Consider the following 21394-nt stretch of genomic DNA (forward strand, 5'->3'; position numbering starts at 1 on the left):
GTCAATCTTATTCCTATATAAACAATATAAATAGCAGCTGTTTACACATGACCTGCGCTTTATATGAGAAACAAATAAATATTTATAGTAAAAGTCCTGGAGGAGGAGAAGAGAAAACGGCGGAGACAGACACGGAGGGATTTATCAGACATAATGTGCTTAAATTGATCATATATTTGGAAATGAGTCCAGGAGTCAGTGGCGCTCATTCACTTGACTGACAGCGCGGGGAGCCAATAGGAAGACAGCACTCCCCCCGCGAGTCTGCTCTTATAACGCCTGCAGCGGTTCTCGCGCACCAGCAGATGGCCGCTTCCCACTTGAGAGCCAGACGCAGGAGAACTGAGCACGAGGACTGGAGAGCAGGTGGAGCGCGAGCCGGAGAGGACGTGGAGTGGAGGACTTTTTCTACTGCGTGATCAACTAATAACAATAACGGCAGTAATAATAATAATAATAATAATAATACTAACAACAGCAGTGAGCAGCTGAAAGAGCAGAAGTGTGAAGAAGTTGACGAGCTTGGATTCTCTGTGCTGTTTGGAACAAGTGGCAGAAAAGACGACTGTTTCCACAAGAGGTAAAAACTAACACACATCTGTCTACTCAAATCCTGGAGATTCATTTGCAGGTGTGTTTTTTTACAAATACTTTAAACTATTTGGATTTGTGATGCTCGGGAGGTGTTTCCAGTGAAATGTTGTTATTCTAACACAATGTAGACACAATGTAGAACAAAATAAATAGTGCAGTGGATTATTTTGTGTTAGTTTTCTATAATGTGACATTTGAAACTCACAATGGACACATGGCAAATAATGGTCCAAATTAAAAATATATACTATTTTAACAGCATTGGACTATTTAATACAGAAGTCCAAAAATGACACCCCAAAAAAATCTACCTTTCATTTACGAGCGTGCTTTACTTTGACTCACTTAAGAGTTTAAAAAGGATCAAACTCAGTGTGAAGACGCTTTAATTAAGATGTGTTTCTTCCTATTATTAAATTACTGTTGCATGTTTTAAAGGGAAACTATTGTCAATGGCAAAAAAACGTTTTAAAACACTTACTGTAAATAATAAAAAGAGACACTGGCATATATTTAAAGTCCAGTCTCCTGCATAACAAATGTCCTTCATAATGACAGATAAAAGAATCAAAGATGCTCCTCTTTGCTCTCTGACAGCATTTTAGTGACACAGCAAAGATCTGACTGTCAGGTGGGCTCGTGTCCCCGGGGGTCTGCTGCTGCTGCTGCTGCTGCTGCATGGCAAATAACATTTTTCCTAATTTAGTCGGATCAAAGAGTCGCACTGACTGTACATGCCAATTTACATAATGACAGTCTGATAATCGAAGCATTGAGCGGAGCTGCAGCAGGAGGGCCCGCGGAGCCTGGAGCAGGTCACGGCTTATGAATGACAATAACAGCACTGACGGGCTCACAGTGATGAGCTATTATGCTGGATTTGATATGGCGACGAGGATACAGCGGTGTGGTGGTAAAGCTGCTCATCCCGCTGAGGACGAACTGAAGTTTACATGCTCACAGACAGAGTAAGAGAGAGAGAGAGAGAACAAGATTATACACGCGGAGAGAAAACAAGGGTGAGGTTCAAAATCTCACTTTCATCCGTGATTCTCAGAGTCCAGTTACTTCTATTTACAGACGCAAGATCCAACTAAACTAAACTAAATCAAAAAGCAGTTTATAAAAGAGATGTTATAGACATATATATGCACGCGCTCTCGTTATAGACAATAACTTTGTTATTTGACTGTATTAATAATCACTTGTTTCAGTGAGAGACAAGTACAAAATACACAATAAATAGCGGTGTGCAAACATTTATACACTCATGTAGGTGTTTGAAATAGGCCAACTCAACAAGTCTGTAGAAAATGTTGCAGAAATTACACAAAAAATGTAATTCACTATTAATTATTGCACAAATTATTTGTAATAAATAAATCAGTGTTTTTTAAAAGGGGGCCTTGCCAGGTCAGGGGCCAGAGAGGCAGGTGATTGGGCACCACCTGGGTCTATATCTGAACACGTCCATGAGAATAAGTAACATAATAAAAATATGAATACAAAATTGAAAGCAATACAATAATAAAAGAAACACAAAAGTAAAAATAAAAGGATATAACATATTAAATAAATATGATTGAAATATTTACATAATTGTAATATAAAATGTTGTTTGATGCAGGATGCTTAATCCAGAGAGACAACGGAGAGAAAATGTGCAGAAATTAAAACAATGACGTATGGAAAAATCCCTCACTTATAGGTCTATAAATACGCAAACGGGGGCGCGCGGGCGCGCACACACACACTCACACGCCACCCCGCGCGTGCACACAAGGTAACTCCAAACCCAGAGCTAAGCAGCCAGGTCCCACTGTACGTCCGTCCGTGTCAGCGTTGATGATAAATGGAGGCCCTCGCAGTCGAAACCTATTTGCACTTCCATTAGACGGGGAGCCAAATGGGGATCAACATGCATATTTTTACCCGCGGAGAAGCCATACATCTCAGCCAAAACGTTGCCCCGGGGCGATGGGATAAGAGGCCGCCAGAGAGGGGAGGGGGGAGCGGGGGGGTAGGAAGGAGGGGGTGGGGGGAGTCAGCATTCAACTCAAATACTTGGGGGAGTAAAGTAAATGTTTAGCGAAGCACCTTCTGTCCCGGCGAATTAAACTATTCCCCACTGCCCTCTGATCACATTCATCAGCCGCCACAGCCACTTAATAGGCTGGGAATGGGCACTCCGGGCACGCGCACATGCACACACACAGAGCAAAACTGGGAAATGGAAAAAAAAAACCCTGCTCTTTACAAGACAGACCACCCAGAGTGTTTCAGTTTAATTGCCTATAAAATAATAAGCTAATAATGATTATAAATTAATTAACGACAAATCACATAAAACTGCTGAAATATATAGTGTCCATGCTGGCAGAATATTTATTGAATTAATTAAATAAATCAATTAATAATGTATTTAATATTTGTATATGTTCACAGATTAATTTAACAAAAATGCTTATTTGTTGATAAAGCAGGGTAAATTAACATTTATATTAATGGAATTACGTATAAACGTTAATAAAATTGTCAAATGTAAATATCAAACCAGAAATAGTCGTATAATATTATAATATATAATATGATTAGTAATAAGTTCACTGTCCAAGTGCAGAAAGTTGTCGGGCTGTGTGGACGCTGCAGCCTTCGCTGTCACAGCACAGAGATTTATATCTTGTCCCTGTGGTCTCTCTGTAATAGTTATTATAAGTGTTTGGGCCTCAGAGAAAACCTATCCCCTCTTCCCTGCTAATACATATCTAATCGTGTCCTCGAGCGTTTCATCTACGACAATCTCAGCCGTGAAGGAGAACCAGGCTACAAAATAGAGTTTTGGAAATCATTGCCTTTTATTAAAATAATCTGTTTTTCTTCTTTATGCCATTAGTTTATTTATACATAAGAGCTTAATGACAGTTTAAAAATGGAAACTCAGTCATTGTGATAAAAGAAAGAAAGCATGTTCTATAACTAAATATAATCCTGGTATCTGGTTACAGTTTTTGTTTTTGCCATCGAGACCCGCGAACCGTATATCATTTTCACACATTTCATCAAAGCCTTGATGTCAAAGCGACGTTTTCAATGAGGCATTTGTCTTGTGCGGATCAGACACGTGCACACAGTCATGAATAAGGCCTCCGCTTCGGTTCATTAAGAGGATGCGTGATAATTACCCCCAATTAAAAGTCTTTTGTATAATTAATGGAATGAAGAGAGCGATAATTGGATGTTAATGGATAACACTTTTGTCTGAGTCTGCACATTTTGATCTGTAGGCTTTGGAGCGCGCGCGCGCGCGAGCGTGGACCTGCAGTAAAAAACAAACACTGGGTCACATTTAGGTATCAGTGCCAAAAACAGTGAAATGAACCTGCAGCTCATCTCCTCCTCTCCTCCTCAGGTATCGACCTCTCAACATGCAGCACTACGGGGTGAACGGTTACTCTCTCCACGCCATGAACTCCCTCAGCGCCATGTACAACCTGCACCAGCAGGCTGCGCAACAGGCACAGCACGCGCCCGACTACCGGCCGTCCGTGCACGCGCTCACGTTGGCCGAGAGACTGGCTGGTAATTGAGTGCACGCACACGCGCACCAACACACACAACAGACCATAAATATCGGAATCACCACTTTATTATTTATGATTCCACCTTATTCGTTATCAAATTTAATTAAAATGTTTTTGTAAAAAATAATGTCTTCACCTTTATATAATTGATCTGGAAAATTATATACATAAATATATATAATATATGAATAAAATACATATAAATAAATAAATAATCGAAAATATTAAAACAAATAAATCAATTATGTATATTTTTTTATTATTATTATTTTAATTACAACCCAAACATAACCAAATCATGACCCGTAATATTTGCTCAGAACACGCAGATATTCATGAAACGTGTCCAGTAAAATAAAACCTGCCGTGTGTTTTCTCTTCCAACGGCTGCGCACTTCAAGACATCATCCTGGAGGCTCGCTACGGCTCTCAGCACCGCAAACAGCGCCGCAGCCGCACGGCCTTCACGGCGCAGCAGCTGGAGGCGCTGGAGAAGACTTTCCAGAAGACGCACTACCCGGATGTGGTAATGAGGGAGCGGCTGGCCATGTGCACCAACCTGCCCGAGGCCCGAGTGCAGGTATGAACGTTCTATCACTGTGTGCTAATGTGGATCAAGTCTACTGAGTTTTTACGCGTGCCTTTAAAACACAGGCTATGTGTGTGTTATTTATGATTTATGCCAAGTTATGGCACAATATAACTTTTTTATGTGGCGTAGTTAACATGAATATAAATTCGTATGTAATGAGATAAATAAAAATAGATAAACCAACTTGAATTTCGTGTTATATAAATACAGTTTTACACTTTAATATATGTATATATGTATATGTATACATACATACATACATATGCATATATGTATATATATACATATACATGTGTATACATATATTATTTAAAATAAAAAAATGAAAACATGCTGAATAATTTTTGGGAATCTATTAATTTAAATAAAAAAATATGGTTATTAAAATGAGGTAAAACCTTGACAAAGAAGGAAAAACCCCTGCACAAAAATCATGCAGGTGCTGTTTGTTCACACTGAAATGATTCTATTGCTCACTCATAAATACAATTTCCACTTTTGTACTTGAATAAATAATCTTTATTATAATAATAATAATGGACTTAAAACTGTAAGTTAATCCTGACACTTTCTACTCTTTTCCCATTTCATGTCCCCTGATTTTAAACATGTGTCACCTGTTGAAGCCTCTCCTACCTCTAACTGAGCCACTTCTCTGCCATCAGGTCTGGTTTAAGAACCGCAGAGCCAAGTTCCGCAAGAAGCAACGCAGCCTCCAGAAGGAGCAGCTTCAAAAGCAGAAGGAGGCGTCAGGAGAGGGAGGGAGCGAGAAGGATGATGCACCTCCCTCCACCACCATCCTTCCCGACACCCAGCTGCCTCCTTCATCCTCGTCCTCGTCCTCATCCTCATCCCCTCTGGAGACAGACCCTCCTGTGGTCTGTCCCATACCGCTGGACATGGAGCTGAATGTCACGTCGGCAGAACATTCAGGCAGCGAGTCAGCCACAGAAGACAATGCCACAGATAAAGAGGACGAGAGTAAATGTCAACGGGAGGAGATAAAGTGTGAGAGAGCAGTGACACCCGGGGACATGTCCCCCTGCAAAAGACTCAGCCCAAAACAAGGTATGCCCCTGGTGTGCTCAAGAAAACTCAAAAATAAAAACAACACACAATCTTTCAACACAGACATCGTATTGTGGCATGATAACTTTCTGTTTAAAATATCAAGCAAGAATACACTTTAGTTCATAACAACTGCCATTAAAGTCAAGGTTATACTTGTTTTGCTTCTACTTAAATGTGTTCCGTATCTGTACTCTCTAGTGCAAGTTTGCCCATAGTAGCCTTAACAATCAACAAACAACTTACTTGTGAAATAATATAACATGTATTTGAAGAACTACTGTATGTTGATCCTTTTATAGTAACAGTAACAGAACTCAGTTGTTGTTTTTTTTACCTTAAAACTTACAGATGTGAGTAATGATACCTGTAAGTTTAACTAACAGGAAAAAGGCATAGCTTGTGTTAAATGTCCAAAAATGTCTTTAGTGCTGTTAAAGAAAGGAAATGATTTCACATCACTAATAAGGGGCATCATATTTTACAGTGTGGGCACCGCTGACAAATAATGAGACTCATGTTCTAACTAAGTTAATCTCCAACCTCCTCTCTGTCCAGATTCTCCGCTGGTCTCTCGCTCCGTGACCCCTTCGTCCTCCAGCAGCGGCCTGACCAGCAGTGGTCCTCTGTCTCAGAGCCACTCTTACTCTTCCTCCCCCCTGAGCCTGTTTCGTCTTCAGGAGCAGTTCCGTCAACACATGGCTGCCACCAACAACCTGGTGCACTACCCTGCTTTTGACCTCGCTGCCCCATCCTCACTCCCCTACCTAGGAATGAATGTTAACATGCCGCCTGCGCCGCTGGGCTCTCTGCCCTGTCAGTCCTACTACCAGTCCCTGTCCCATCATGCTCAGCAGGTATGGAACAGCCCACTGCTGCAGGCGTCGGCGGCGGGCAGCCTCACCAGCCACAACAGCAAAACCACCAGCATTGAAAACCTGCGTCTGAGGGCCAAGCAGCACGCAGCCTCGCTGGGACTGGACACAATGTCTAACTGAGAATCACAATGTATGGAGGACAATGCAAGCATGCCCACAGTGTTGGCCTGTACGTCATCCCATCCTCTGTGTGTCTTAGTGACTGTAGGCATTCAGGAGCTGTACACGGACGCCCTACTTGAGGAAATTGGCACAAGACATGCAGAGATGCCCCACAAAAAAAAAAATGCACTGGACCGACCAGATGAACAGCTTTTAAATACCACAACTTATTTGATTCCTACATATTTCAGTTCAAGGTCCAAATGTAGCATACATCCTTTGGAAAAGAAAACCTATAAGAAACTCAACATTGCTACAAAAAAGATAAAGCAGATCAAGTGAATGTCCCCCAAAAAAGGACAAAATGCTATTATCAACGTCAAAGTTGGACCTTATCATCTGCAATAAAAATAATAATAAAAAAAGAAATCACTGAAGATAATGTGAACAGCTGATTTTGGATGCACTCATTATAAAAGACAATGCAAATAATGTTTACAAGAATAATGTGAATAAATGTGGCACTTTTAGAGGAACAACACTCGTTGGCCAGAGGGGGGGAAAAAAGAAGGTATTGCTCATACAGCAAAGGGACCATCAACATTTCAATTAAGAAGGGTGGTTATGTACATAGCATGTACGACATAACAGCACATAAATAAAAATAAACCCAAGTCATGTTGTCCTCAACAGCATAATTAAACGTGACTAATTTAGCAGTTTAATGGCCAGTAATATGCCACTTTGTACAGAGGCTGGCTTGATAATGAGAAAATGATTTCAGTGAATAAATTCTCAATGCTTTTAATTACATTTTGCCCTGGGCTGAGGGAGCTGGGGCAAATGCAATTATGAACATGCATAGCATTTAAAGCAGCCTTTAAAAATTCAAAAGGCCTGCACGCGAACAGTTGACATGATTGACATCAATTGGAAGTCATTTTGTGTGCCATGAAAATCAATTTCCGTCGAATGCAAAATGCTGCGCCGAACAAATGTGGACAATTGGACAAATAGCATCTGCACTCGTCTTTTCTCAGCTGTAATTCTTGCCTTAATAATCTCTTGAGGAAACATGCAGCTTTCCACTGAACGTCAGGCCGACCGTCAGCACTTGGTGAGGAAAAATCACATGTGTCTCTGATGTTTTGTGTTTGTGTGCTCTGGCAAGTAAAGTCTTCATATTAAAAAAAAAAAAAGCACATTATTTTAATATGTAAAATATAAAAAAAAGTTTATCTATTAATGTTTGCTGGTAGGATAATTGTAAAGTTCCTATTATGTTGTATAGTTGATGATGACTCGGATAAAACTCATTTAGCTGTCAGATTGTAAGATTGTATTCACTGAGCTCACCGGCAGCCCTGTTTAGCCGCCCTCCTCCTCCTCTTAGTTGTCTGTGTGCCAACCCTGGGTTCAATTAATATTTGTATGTGTTCACTTTCTTTTCTGGAAGTGACCAAAAAGAAGTAGTGGAACAAATCTGGATAGTTGTAAACTACCACTGTTTGCAGACAGAAAAGCCTGAAGTCAAAGAGGGTGAAAAGAGTTCAGTGAGTAATTGACCCTGGTCCTGTGTGTGCTGCTGTCTTGACTCTATCCGAGTTCTGTTGTTGCTCTTATTCTAATGCTGTTCCCTCCCCCTGTCTCAGTCAAACTACTCGGTCCAGTGGTAGATAGATTTATAACAGAGAAAGTGACGGGACCATCAGCAGTGTTGTTTCCTTTACTCCTCCCTAACGATGTAGACTTGACGTAGTGTTGTTGTAAAATACTCATTAAATAAAAATATTGCTTGTAGATCTCTGCAAGAGGGACTTTTCTGTCTGTGATGAATGTTTGCATGATCGATGCTTGTTGCACTCCAGTTAAAATCTATTGAACAGCATTAAGCGAATATAAGTCTCTGAGTATGACTTTTGTGTCACCAGGTGACATTTCCACGCGGTTGGAACAAGAACACAGAGTTGTCCTTTCCGACATCTCACCTGAGGAGTGAGGGAACTGTGATGTCACTGTCCACCTGCCAAGAAGCATGCACGGAAAAGGTTTCCTCCTAAACCTCAAAGGCCTGACTTGTGCAGACAGCCTTTGTCGTGTGTCAAAGCTGCTGCAGGAGAGGACATGTCTTTCTCACAGCAGAGTCTCTGTCACTCTGCACACTGCACAAGTGCAATCCTTCCTCATCTCGTTTTTGAGCTTTTATCACAACTGTTAACAAACCATCAGAAACAGTAGCAATGGTGTCAATGTATTAGGAACAGGAGTTTTAAAGCAACATTTTCGTGGTACTGTTTCTAAATATTGAGCAAAGAATTAGAAAAGTGATTTCAAAGGATCTCCTTTACAGTTATATAAAGTTACATTTAATAAAATAGAAGTAGAAAAAGTAAAAGATAACACTATTAATTCACAGTGACATCAGTGCTGCGTTTATTCTGTCTAATTAAATGAACCAACAGGAAGTGGTGGAAGGAAAAAGAAACAACGAGGTGAAGCTAAAGAGGGAATGGGAAGAAGGTCTAATTAAAAACAACAATTAAAAAAATGCAAATAAAATATATAACAAATTTGCAAGAGAGACAGAAAAAAAAAAACCCTGAAAAATAAAATGCTGTGTGGAAACACACGCCATCCCCAATGAATAAGCAGGCCATTATCCTGAAGAATGACAGCCCGGGGCCGTGATTATGCTGCTATTATATCTTTAACAGCATGGTTTGTCAAAACACACAGACCCCCCTCAACCGTGCTCCTACACACACACTCACACACACACAAACATGTAGGACAGATGGGCTTTTCTCCCACATCCTCCAAAATATGCCCTTGTTCTTCACACAGTAAACTTTACATGTCAGCGTGACATTGCTCAACTGTTAATTGAATTGGCCTTGAACATACATTTCCCCCCTCAGTGTGTGTAAATAACAGGCGGCCGCACGGAGTCATATTTACGACTGTTATGAATGACCATGTTTTAAAAAAAATCAGATAGAGGGGGGGGATAATGATCTCATCAGATTAGCAGCGTTAATGTGGGTGTAAAACCTCACCCTAACCTTGTTGTGTTTTATTACATGTGTCCTCAGCCAAGGGTGATCTGATCGTGTGAATGATAAGATTGTTGTGTGGCTGCAGTGAATGTCCTTGTTATCCAAGGGAGGAATCTGTACTGCTACACCGCAGGATTTCCTCCCATGGGACTGTGCACCACACAACACAAGAGAATATTCTTGTTCCCTCTTTTCTCAACACCCATCCTTCAAAAACACAGAGTTTTGCACAACTGTTCTCCCTGAGACTCTGCACTGACATCCTGCCTAAACAAAATGTTATTCCTAACCATAACCATAACCAGTTAATGTATAACCTAAACACAATTCAAATCTTAGCCCTACACTTAACCAGTTCCTCAGAAATTAGATTCTCCTTCGTTTGGACTAGGTTTTGGACTCAATGAAGACGACTGGTCCTGACAAGGCCTGTGTTTATGGCAGAAAAATGTCCTAAAGAGGTAACAAATACAAGTGCAGATACACACACGCGCGCGCGCGCGCACACACACACACACACACACACAGATCCTTGGGGGTTGAACATGGATTGCTATATTGTATTGCTGCAGGGTCAAGTGTGTTGAGCCCTTGGTGCTGGATCAGGTGCTTCCATCTCTAACACTCAAGGCTGTTTATTCACTAATGCCATAACCACTTATTTATAGAGTCACCACATCTCCATCTACTTTCCTTTAAGCAAGTGATGATGCGTGTGTGTGTCTGTCTGTCTGTCTGTGTCTGAGCATGTGAAGTCAGCAGAAGAAATAAATATATAATATGTGGGTGGTATTACCTTCTCAAATTTCCTTTTATATAAAACGTCTACCTTACAAACATGTAAAAACTGTAATGTCTAGCATTTAAATATTAAAAGCATGTCCATTGTAGTTCAACCATTGTTACAATAGTTCACAAAATCCTGCACTGCACACAGGAAGTGATTTGTCTGACAAGTCACACAGAGGTAACAGCGAAATTGTGCTAGTCGAGTTAGGCGGCTGCAAACAGGTTAGAGTATGACAGAAAACAAAGTAGAAGCGTCCACGAAAAGCTTAAAAAGTTATTGCAACTGCTCAGAAAGCCTGGTTGATCAGTCTGACGGGATAAATACTTCCTGTCTCAGCCGGCCCCTGCACTGCCATGGTACACACAGTCAGGTCTCATAGTCCTGCTTAACAGAGCCTGTTTTAGGATGAAGGATACAGCATGCAAATAATGTTAAAAACAGAGGCAGAATAATATATATATATATTTTTTTTTAAATGCTGTAGCATTAAAGCTATAGAAATGACAGCTTTACACCTTAAACAAGAGTGTTTTCACTTAAACCACAGCAGTTCACTTCACTGCATCCCTTTTTCTCTCACACACACACACACACACAAATAGCCCCCTGGAGCAAGCCCCACACACAAAAATCACAGTGTACCATTCAATCAGTGCTCTCTCTGCATGGTTCTCTTAAAGGTTTTAACCACAGAGAGAATGAAAAGTGCCAGCATTAGAAACCTTGGCCCATTGAGGAGGTGACAGGGTCTGCCAGAATATGATCCTAATCCTGTTTCCAGCATTCTTTTAGCCCACTGGCATTGCCATTTCGCTGCATATTCTCGAAGCTGTCAGGCCCAGGGAAATCCCTCTAATAGTGCATTGCCCAGATACACATCAAAGCTTTCTTGGAAATCACCAGCAGGAACTTAACAGAGAGGGAAGTACAAGTATAATCAGGCTCACAGCAGCACATGCGCTTACAAAAAAAAGAAAGGAAAAAAAGGTGTTTTTAACTGGCTTTTATTTTGATATGTTACCGATTGAAACAAGAAAAACAGAGAGCCAAGATAAAAAAAGAACGTAGTGATATCAAGAGGCAAACAACAGGTGTCTGTACTGTACATCCTGGGTCGCCCTCCTTTAGTTCCACTGCATCTTTCATTTTCTTGTCCTTTTATTCTTTTACACTCTGACTGCCATCTCGCCCCTCCTAGGGTAATCTCCTTAGAGAGAGTGAAAAAAAACCCTATTCTCTGTCTTCTTAATCTGTCTGCAGTCTAAACCTGCAGTGGCATTTCCAACGCAGGCCCCACTAAAGTGAACGGGAGCAGCCTCAGCCAGTTCATGCAGTATTGAGTCTGCCCGTGAAAGCTTAGCTCACACAAACTTGTCTAGTGTGTGAAGCCGGTTGCAAGAAATTACGATTATCATTAAGATTGGAAATACTTCCAGCAGCTCTGCTTCCAAAAACATTTCAAAAATTCCACACATGGCATAAATATACTCCAGACAGCAGATAGGTCCACATTAAAAAAGTATAATTCAATTAAATCTAATAATAAATAATAATAAAAAGAAGTCTGCGTTTTGGGAAAAAAAAAATCCCTATCACAGTTCAGTAAAGTCCAATTAAGTAATCCAGGAAATTAAGTCAACCATTTCATTATGCTGATGCCCCTAACTAAGTACATTCACCCAAATACCAGCTACTATTTTGTCCAGGTCATACCACTTAATGATGAAGGTCTTTTAGACTAAATAAGATGTTTGATTTTTATAAAATAGTTTCAGCTTGTAAATATCAGTGCATTGTTAATATTATTATAATATTATTATAATATTATTCACTTTTTAAATACAGAAATGTCAATAATTTCAAAAAACTATTTATAGCAGAATTTGGATTTTTCTTTTTCCTCACCCACTCTTCCAGTTTACCCACTAACCATTTTTAATGGACTCAATATTCAAATTTTAACTATTTGCATGCAGTCAGGTAATTAAGCTTCATTATATAGGCTTTAATCAGCAGAAGTTGTAGTTTTACTTTAATACTAGATACATTTTCTTACGACACTTCAATGAAGATTTTAAAAGCAGGACATTAACTTTCAGTCAACAAGCACTAATTATATTGAAAAATTATAAACCTAATGAAAATATATATATATATACATATGTATATATATTGAAAAGCAAATCCTAAGAGAATGCAAAGTGGCCTAAAGGTTGAGCTGTTCTGTTCAAGTACAGGTTAGTTATTGGAGTAAAACTTTCTAGAAATAAACCTCATGATTTATGAGTAATGCAACAAACAAACAAACAAAAAACACTGAGAAGGACAAAGGGGAAGAAAGTGAGTCAGTCTACAAATCACCTGCTGTACACTCACATTTTCAGAGAGTATGTTCTGATTGAAATCCTGTCTCCCACACTTACCACAGCACGTCTGATCTTCACCTCTGAACTGGACCAAACACCACGGCAGGACCAGCAGCATGTGATTTAAACAGACGGACGATAACCAAACCACACCACTTGCCTAGAGATGTGCATTAACAAAACACAGACACATTGATGCTCATCTTGAACACCTGAAGACACAAAACTGAATCATTAACTTGAGCAGTGGTGGGTGATCAATACGCTCAGACAGGTCCTATAACTCCTGGAAAACGCCGTCATTTAATCACTTACTACAGGTGCCCATAACATAGGGTTCATTTCTAAAAGGCATCAGGCTCATTTATTCAGTACAGTAGCTTCTGTCATATGAGGTGAACATATAAGACTGCAATGGTGTGTTGCATCTTTAGTGGCAAAATACAACATTTGTATTTGAAAGCACAACGGACATGATTGTGCAGTTAAATCCATAATATTCATCTGTCTAATACACAGCATATGTCTCCCCTACACAGGCTTACGTACAGGGACGCAAACACACAGCGCTTCATTGGCTAATTCAATAATAAAGCAGGCAGCCGAGCAGTCGAGTCTATAGACGAGCAGAATAGAGAGTCATCTCAGCATCTCCTGAGTGTTAAAACATGTAAATTTATGTAAGGGCCCATAGCAAACACATATTTACAATACGTTTAGGTAATCACAAGATGTGCGAAGAGGCATTCAAGACCCTGGAGACGAAAGCAGTCAATACAAAAATAGTTTTTATGTGTCATTAATTCCCTCTGCATTCCCCGGTACATCCCCCTTTTACCGCAGTAATACAGTAATCACTCACAATCGCACAGAAAATTATCTGCACTCATCTGTGGAATAAAAAAGCGGAGGGGCAAAACAGGGCGAGACATCCTATTTTAGCTCTTTGCTGTCGCTTTAATGTTCATCTGGGAGTCGCATGGCTGCCGTCCATCCCCTCACGAGGATGGGAGTCGGCTCCTGCACTTGGAGCAGCTTAATGACAGTGGGATGTGGTTGGTGGACTCATTAGAGACACACACACACCTTTTTCACGCTACATTGCCTGGGCAGGACAACATAAAGGGTCATCGGCAGTGTGATGGAGAAAGAGGCACCTCTGCGCCACTCACATTAGGTTGTGATAAGAGGACACGTTTCACTTCAGGGCGATGTCAATGCAAAACGGAGTCAATCCAGCTATAATAATGAAACTTGCACAGATTCAGATGTGGGAAGCCAAATGGTCAAATAAGTCATTACCTGCCTGTTCATTACGCTCTTCTTCCTTCCACACAGCCACATATTGCATTATTAGGCAAGGCCATCAGACCTGACGATTAACCATGCAACAAACCAAACCCATTTTCACTGGAGAGCTAAGGAGAGCAGATCGTTCTGACAGAAATGTGTGTTTCAGTAATGTGATTCACCAATCTGAAAAATGTATGTCTATGCATTAGACACAGAGGAAGAGGAGGTCATATTGTATGTAGTGAATACATGTACCACATACAAGCATACCTTTACTCTTAAGTCACTGTTGCCACCTATGGGGCAAAAAATCAAACTGCAAGTAAAATACACAGTGACACCAGTCATTGAGTGCAGATAATTCAAACGTGTAAATCCTGTGGGTTCCAAATGCTTTCCCAACAAACTGTCGCCCAGAAGTGTCCAGTGCGCCCACGGTTATGTCCATCAACCGGATACTTCATTCAGTCCATCTACTGTTCCCCAACAGAGTCACTCAACACAGTCCAGACGTTTGCCTCAAGTCTACGTCAGCCTCCTTAGCTTGCACATGTAGATAGGCCCAAAGTTAGCGCCTAAATGTGGGATGACCATCTCACCCAGGTGGAGGTTAGGAGCGAAGTGAAAGGTTTTCCTAAACATGTGTGTGAGAGGTCGTAGGTCAACAACCTGGAGGTGGATATGAATAGAAGAAAAAGAAACTCAAATGATTTGGTGTGATCAGAGTCTCAGTGTTCATAATCAATTATCCAAACTGTTAAGCCTGTTAGTGCCCGCTGACCACTGATGATCAACTGATGGACTCCTGCAGGTTAGTCCTAAATCTCAATATGAGACAAAAGGAGATCAAGCTAAGACTCTGTAGGACTCTCCTCCATTGATCATAGACAAACCACGTACCTGGGTCTTATTACCTTCTTGTTGTTTCTTTTCAAAGCTTCAGACTATATTTTATTTGCTCAAATATATCATATGCTGTTCTTATTATTTTTGGGATATTTTGTATATTTGTCAGTCATGTCCTTTTAGCAAACTTCTTACTTTTAGCCACTTTTGTTTTACTACTTCTTGTTAACCACTTGGTTTTTATAGAACTTACTTGGTTTAAACTGTTAAGCACTTTGGAACATTGTTAAGAAAAGTGCCATATAATTAATGTTGTTATTATTACTAATATAATCCGAGACTTCCTGCAGTAACATTGAGGATGAAGAACGTATACAAGGGAGAACAGAAATATTAAGGGACAGATGCTCTGAAATCCAAGAATGCAACAAACGCTGATATTGCTCTGGGATGCGGGGGGATTGATGCGCTTGAGTTTTATTATCCTTTAGGTTTAGATGATAAACAGCCTATAGACACTTTTAAACTTTCATTATTTGGCGTACTAAGTATTAAGACCCCTCATGTATAAGGATCTCTGGAGTCCAGCCAGAATGAATATCAAGTTCCTGAGTTTGATGTCATCTTTATTTGACCGTTTAACAACAATGTTACTTCTGTGAAGTTTTCATAATTTATTAGGAGGTGCGGGTTCAGATCTCTCACTAATCTAAAGTGAAGTGCATGTCTAACGCACGGTTTAAGCATCATAACTGAGTGACTAACCTCAAGGATGATGCCATGATTCTCTTGAGCCAAGTGGATCGCCTGCTCCACCACACTCTGGTTCTGGATGTGAGAGAGCGTGCAGGTGGAGTACATGATCTCCCCACCTGGACATGCTGCTTCGATACCCGCCCTTCAGGATAGAGAGAGTTCACATTTAGGAAAAAAGCTTAAAGAATTACAGAAGGAGCTTAAACTTTAGGGTGATTTCATTTCTTAGAGTTTCTTTGTAATGGTTCTTAATTTCATCACGTCTTATTGAATTATTTGCATCAGGACAGGCATCCGGCATAACATCTATGCCAAATCAAATATGTGGAATATGTTCCAATGTTGAGCCCCCTGAAAAGGGAGATGGCAAAAGCCTTATGCCTATAATGATTGTTTTTACTTGCATCTTTTGTTTAATTTTAATATTGTTATGTTGCCTTCCTGGCCAGCTCTCTCTTGTAGAACAGATTGTAATCTCAACTATACCTTTCCTGATTATATATATATATATGTGTATATACATATATATGCATCTCTGATTGTATATTGTGACTGAACCACATGATCTAAAGTGACATACTCCCTTTGTTACTTACAGCAGCAGCTCCAGCTGTAACTGTGGCAGCCTCCGTCTTTCTCCAATCCTGTTCTTACTGAATATATTGTTGTCATCCTCCATCACTGAATGTCTGTCAGTGGTGCAGGGAACATCAACAAGGACCTAAATCCACAGAGGAAAAGTGGAGGAGAATTAAATGGTAGTATAATGCGATCATTCAGGCACTGGATATCAGCAAATTATCAAAAATAGGAGCATTATGACGATGGGTCTATGGCTTACTCTGTCAAAAGTGTTATTTTCGATTTCTCCCCATTTGGTGCCATCACTGGAGGTTATTCTTAGGTTCTTACTCGTCAATAACTCCTTGGGAATGTAGCTGTGTAGGACCTTTTTCAGACGCAGTGTCCGGGATACTGAGGTGTCATTTAGACACAAAAAACCTTTTTCATAAAAATGAATGTTAGGTGGTTAACAACTCTCCAGTAGAGCAACAGGTAATGGGGAATAAGACTTATCAGACACATGGGGCAGTCCACTTACCGATGGCCTGGGTCTGAAGTAAAGCCACGGCCTTGCCTCCTGGAGCAGCACAGAGGTCAAGCACAATGTGACCTTCTTGAATATCCAGTGCAAGACAAGGCAGCACAGACGCCGCATCCAGCAGATAATATCCCAGCAACCTTTGCGTGTCTGGTCTGATGAGGAAAGGAAAGAACTGAGTCAAAAGAGAACATGGTCATCCAATATACAGCTTGGAAAGCAATAAACAGAGGAGTGAATTCTTCTGGATAGGCAGCTGGTGACTGACCTCGATGGACATGCTGTCAGGGTGGATACTTTTACTTAGAGAAACAACATGGGGAATTAATGTTGGCTAACAATTTATCATGGATATTTAACATATACAATATTTTATACAGGGAAATAGAAACCTGTCTGTTGCTAGCATGCTAAATTTAACCAAACAGGTTCTATTTTATGAAATTAAAACATACTGTGGGACAGTTATATGTGTTTGCGCATGAACACAGTGTAATTCCAGGTATAAGAGCAGCATCTCATGTCTTTATTTTCTGGCATGAGAATCTGGCAAACATGCCCCTGCAATGTTTTCAGTTGGGAATGTGGTAACAGTTAAGGTCAGTGTTGTACATAGTTTACACATGTCACCTTTAAACAACACACGGGTATCAATAATGTCAATGACAGTCATCTTAAACTACTGGAGCTGCAAAGCAAATTCCTTAGTTGTTTAGGTTTAAAGGTGTATTGTGTATGAGAGTTCCAGATACATGCTAAAATCATAATGATTAAGCATTTCCCCTCAATCTACTCTCAATTCTAGCTAGAACAGCAAGCAAAAACACAGGTCAGATGGCTCCCTTTCTCTTGATCATCTTTGAGGGTTCAATATAGCTAGACTGACAATTATAGAAGAGCAACACCAACCTGATATAAAAAGTGGTATGGATAATAATAACAAATCTAGATGCCTGATCAATTGTCGCATGATTTTCAACTGAAAACCAAAATGTCTTAGTAAAAAAACTAAAACACTGGCTTTGGCTTTCCAATAGTTGGAGAGGATTGTAAAGAGACTAAAGTCTACTTTAGTTTTTTTCTAGTTAGTTGTTATACCTCACCTGGCAGGCTTGAATCTAGTGATATCGCCTCTTGGAAACACCAAACATTTTATTTTAGGACTAATCTTCAGATGACGATCAGCGTTGGATTTCTTGACAGGAACATCATTTGATTCTCCCTCTACACCAACCACAGATTCTGGATCCAAGCACGGCAGAGCTGAAGAATTGATGAAAATATGTGATGAACAAAATCAAATTATATAATGTCCGGAGTTTAACGTTATGACTTTAGGAGATTTGTTTGACTTTACTTGCACTGACCATCCACATTGGACCATGCATCTATACTATATTACTTAATCAAATAATAATAACGCAATTGTACTTGAACAAATGGCAAATTCAGTAATTGAACTCCCATACCATCCAAGAATATTAATAAATGCAAAAACAGCTTTTGCTGACCAGAAAAGTGTTCTGGAAGTGCACCCCTACCCTCTGTATCTGTGTCTGTGATGAAGTCTCTGCATCCCTTTGCTTGCAAGTCTTCCAGGACAGCGTCATGGGAGAAAGTGTTGAGCAGGGCTCCATATTTTCTCTCCGAAAGCAGGGCAATCCGTACTGATGGCCACAGCTGCCCCAGCTGGACACTGTAGGTGGCATCAAAGTGCTGTAGGGCCAGACTGGTAGGTGGGAATTTGGGAAGTGTAGCAGCCTGGAAAAAAAAGATTTAATTTCAAACTTTATATTTATCATTATGGTAAATGGTAGAAATGCCATTAAGGAGTAAATCTCTTGTCTTGGAATCGACAATTCCATGGATAAACTCTGTCATTATGTTACCATCATTCAGCGACACAGAACACATTTGTAGATATCAATGATATTTGTAGATATTGTAGATGTGCAATATCAAAACATGCTCCCCATATTCTCAAAGTGATACTTTGAGAATATTATTTGTCAGGGGATAAAGTTCTATCAATATATGCTACCCCTGAAATCTTTAATCAAGATGTGATAAACTATGCTCTTCGAATTCTTACTCTACGTTTATCTTGGACAGTGGTCAGGCTATCTGACATTTTGCGGTAAAACCCTGATTTGTAAGGACATTAACATCTGGTTATCAAAATAAAATACTCACTGTATCTCCGAGTGCACGTTCGAAAGCACATTTTTGAAGGGGAAAAATTGTGAAAATCATTACACCTATGTTTCAGAGACCTTATAACTGGACTTTGAGCAACTGTATAGAGTTCTCTAAACGTTCTGAATAAGAATTAAAAGTTGTGTTCAGCACATAATATATTCTAGTGTACTGGATATCAGACATTTTCACAGTACAATTTTAGAGAAAACCAAACATCCCATTTTCTGTTGCACACAAATAAAGATGTCATAACACGGTGAAAGTGCAGGGAGCCATAAGCTAGCATTTTTCTATAGAGCAAAAACTCAAAAGAACACCGGTTCTCACACACTTATTGACACTTTGTAGCCACAAAAATACAAACAAAAGATCTGTTACAGCTGTGACAGCACCCACTTGTCACTGCTTTGTCTACTGAGTTGAAAACATACCCATTTTTCTTTCATTCGGTGTCTTTTGGGCATTAAACTCCTCGCATTTTTCACTTTTCTTAGTAACAACCTAGTGTTCACGAGCAGCGCCATCTTGCTGTGTGCGTCCGTTTTATGGATCCGACGTCGCTCTGACCCCTAACTAACAGTTCCTTCTGCAGGAATTCAAGTAGGTGGGGAGAAAAGATTCTAAGGGGGTGGTCCATGAACAAAAAGTCGACCGCTGATTGCATCAGAGTAATGTCCATAATCACTTTTGACCAATAGGAAACGTCATCCGGCCATCGTTCTAGTCGCTTCCTTCTCATATGTGACCGACCGACCTCACGCCTTCGTCTAATATCAGTGAAGCTGTTCAGCGTGAATTACTGTTTTCTGAAGTTTTGCTGTGAATTCTCTCAACTTCAATCATGGTGTTCGAGAGGAAGATGATCACTTCCGGTGACCCCGATGACGAGGTAGCCAGAATACCGCTTTATAACCATTCATTTGCTTTCTGTATACGGGTTTGGTTAAGTTATCCAACACATAGTAAGTGGAAACATACTATAGCTCCACTGTGCTGCTGCCAGATTAAAGATACATTTATTTATGTTGTATTTGCAAGCGTCAAAAGTAGAAGGTAGCTGATTTTTATTTGATATAAAGATAGTTTATAAAGAGTTTGCTCATTTTTGTGATTCTGGTCAAGGGCGCCCTCTGTTGGTTGAATGTGTGTGCAATATCATTGTTAAATTAAATTTCTCTCTCTCTCTATCTAATTGTATTGTTACTGAATAGGAGGAAGATGCTCCAGAGGAGGAGGAGGAGGAAGAAGAAGAAGAGGAGGAGGAAGAAATGGTGGTAGGTTTGTCTTTACTTATTCGGTTTGTTTGAACATTAAGTTATCACACACAAAGCTCCTTTTGGAAAAATCTATATTATAATGAAAGTTTAGGCATCTTGTAGTTTAAAGGCACTATCTCACTGACTAATATGCCATGTTCTCTTTCAGGACCCTCTAGATACGATACGAGCCAAGTGTGAGGAGAGTGAACACTGTAGGCACTACAAGGAGCGCCTGGAGGCCTGTGAAGCAAGGGTCAACTCCAGGTCCAACACTGAGGAGACCTGCACGGAAGAGCTGTTTGACTTCTTGCATGCACGGGACCATTGTGTAAGTGTCACACACACACACACCCAGAGAAGACATGAAGTTGAGCAATGCAAGGTGTTCATCCTTCTATCAGCAAATAAAACAACAGAATTCAAAATGTGCTTTGTGCAGAACACAGTCTTTGCCCGACTTGTCTTCCGTTTATGACACAAACTGTTCTCCTTTGTCATTACAGGTGTCGCACAAGCTGTTCCACAAAGTGAAGTGACCTGCCTGCCTGCCCAGTTTCCACCATTTGCAGCTGCTTAAGTGTAAAATAATGACATCTGTGACTTCTGTTTTTCTCCTGTGTATTAATATAAATGAGTTCTACAGGAGGCTTGTAGAATGAAGACCTGACACCTTGCTATAAATAATGCAGCTGTGTAGACTGGAGTCAGAATCTGTAAGAAATGAATCTCTGCTTGTATGGGTGATGATGGTCATGCTCTTTTGAAAGGTTGTGCACAAAAAAGGGTTCAGTCAGTCATGGGGTGCTTTCATGTGTAAGTTCATAAGACAATTTGCTGCTACTGTAAGGGATTTACCTCAGGTTTGGTCATGAATTCATAACTCTGTCCAAAAATAAAAGGCTTTTCTTGTTA

General features: G+C 40.2%; 3 protein-coding genes across 4 annotated transcripts; 2 read left to right on the top strand and 1 right to left on the bottom strand.

Moving 5' to 3' along the window:
- The first annotated feature begins 315 nt into the window (after positions 1-315).
- Positions 316-7244, top strand: dmbx1a (diencephalon/mesencephalon homeobox 1a). The gene is made up of 5 exons (XM_044048307.1): positions 316-580; positions 4004-4173; positions 4577-4755; positions 5433-5835; positions 6394-7244. The coding sequence occupies exons 2-5, from the start codon at positions 4020-4022 to the stop codon at positions 6831-6833; spliced, it is 1176 nt and encodes a 391-aa protein (XP_043904242.1). The 5' UTR covers positions 316-580; positions 4004-4019; the 3' UTR covers positions 6834-7244.
- Positions 7245-13311: 6067 nt separating this feature from the next.
- On the bottom strand, positions 13312-19784 carry nsun4 (NOP2/Sun RNA methyltransferase 4). Of its 2 annotated transcripts, none has more exons than XM_044044332.1 (8): positions 19655-19784; positions 18566-18785; positions 18128-18287; positions 17025-17179; positions 16764-16924; positions 16519-16643; positions 15932-16064; positions 13312-14989 (listed from the first exon to the last, which is right to left on the bottom strand). In XM_044044332.1, the coding sequence occupies exons 1-8, from the start codon at positions 19745-19747 to the stop codon at positions 14846-14848; spliced, it is 1191 nt and encodes a 396-aa protein (XP_043900267.1). In that variant the 5' UTR covers positions 19748-19784; the 3' UTR covers positions 13312-14845. The 2 variants fall into 2 exon arrangements, with proteins under 2 accessions (XP_043900267.1, XP_043900258.1); XM_044044323.1 differs by having other exon boundaries at positions 18536-18785.
- A 151-nt stretch (positions 19785-19935) lies between these two features.
- Positions 19936-21394, top strand: LOC122780914 (cytochrome b-c1 complex subunit 6, mitochondrial-like). The gene is made up of 4 exons (XM_044044345.1): positions 19936-20112; positions 20435-20497; positions 20649-20810; positions 20986-21394. The coding sequence occupies exons 1-4, from the start codon at positions 20065-20067 to the stop codon at positions 21016-21018; spliced, it is 306 nt and encodes a 101-aa protein (XP_043900280.1). The 5' UTR covers positions 19936-20064; the 3' UTR covers positions 21019-21394.

This window comes from Solea senegalensis, linkage group LG1, assembly GCF_019176455.1.
Source record: "Solea senegalensis isolate Sse05_10M linkage group LG1, IFAPA_SoseM_1, whole genome shotgun sequence".
NCBI lineage: Eukaryota > Metazoa > Chordata > Actinopteri > Pleuronectiformes > Soleidae > Solea > Solea senegalensis.

Excerpts from the sequence above, each read along its gene's own strand:
- dmbx1a (XM_044048307.1), top strand. The coding sequence starts at position 4,020 with ATGCAGCACTACGGGGTGAACGGTTACTCTCTCCACGCCATGAACTCC. Across the intron at positions 4,174-4,576 it reads GTTGGCCGAGAGACTGGCTG|ACATCATCCTGGAGGCTCGC; the intron begins GTAATTGAGTGC and ends GCGCACTTCAAG. Across the intron at positions 5,836-6,393 it reads AAGACTCAGCCCAAAACAAG|ATTCTCCGCTGGTCTCTCGC; the intron begins GTATGCCCCTGG and ends CTCTCTGTCCAG.
- LOC122780914 (XM_044044345.1), top strand. The coding sequence starts at position 20,065 with ATGGTGTTCGAGAGGAAGATGATCACTTCCGGTGACCCCGATGACGAG. Across the intron at positions 20,113-20,434 it reads CCGGTGACCCCGATGACGAG|GAGGAAGATGCTCCAGAGGA; the intron begins GTAGCCAGAATA and ends GTTACTGAATAG. Across the intron at positions 20,811-20,985 it reads TGCATGCACGGGACCATTGT|GTGTCGCACAAGCTGTTCCA; the intron begins GTAAGTGTCACA and ends TTGTCATTACAG.
- nsun4 (XM_044044323.1), bottom strand. The coding sequence starts at position 19,747 with ATGGCGCTGCTCGTGAACACTAGGTTGTTACTAAGAAAAGTGAAAAAT. Across the intron at positions 18,786-19,654 it reads ACCGAATGAAAGAAAAATGG|GCTGCTACACTTCCCAAATT; the intron begins GTATGTTTTCAA and ends TTTTTTTTCCAG. Across the intron at positions 18,288-18,535 it reads ACTTCCAGAACACTTTTCTG|CTCTGCCGTGCTTGGATCCA; the intron begins GTCAGCAAAAGC and ends TCAATTCTTCAG.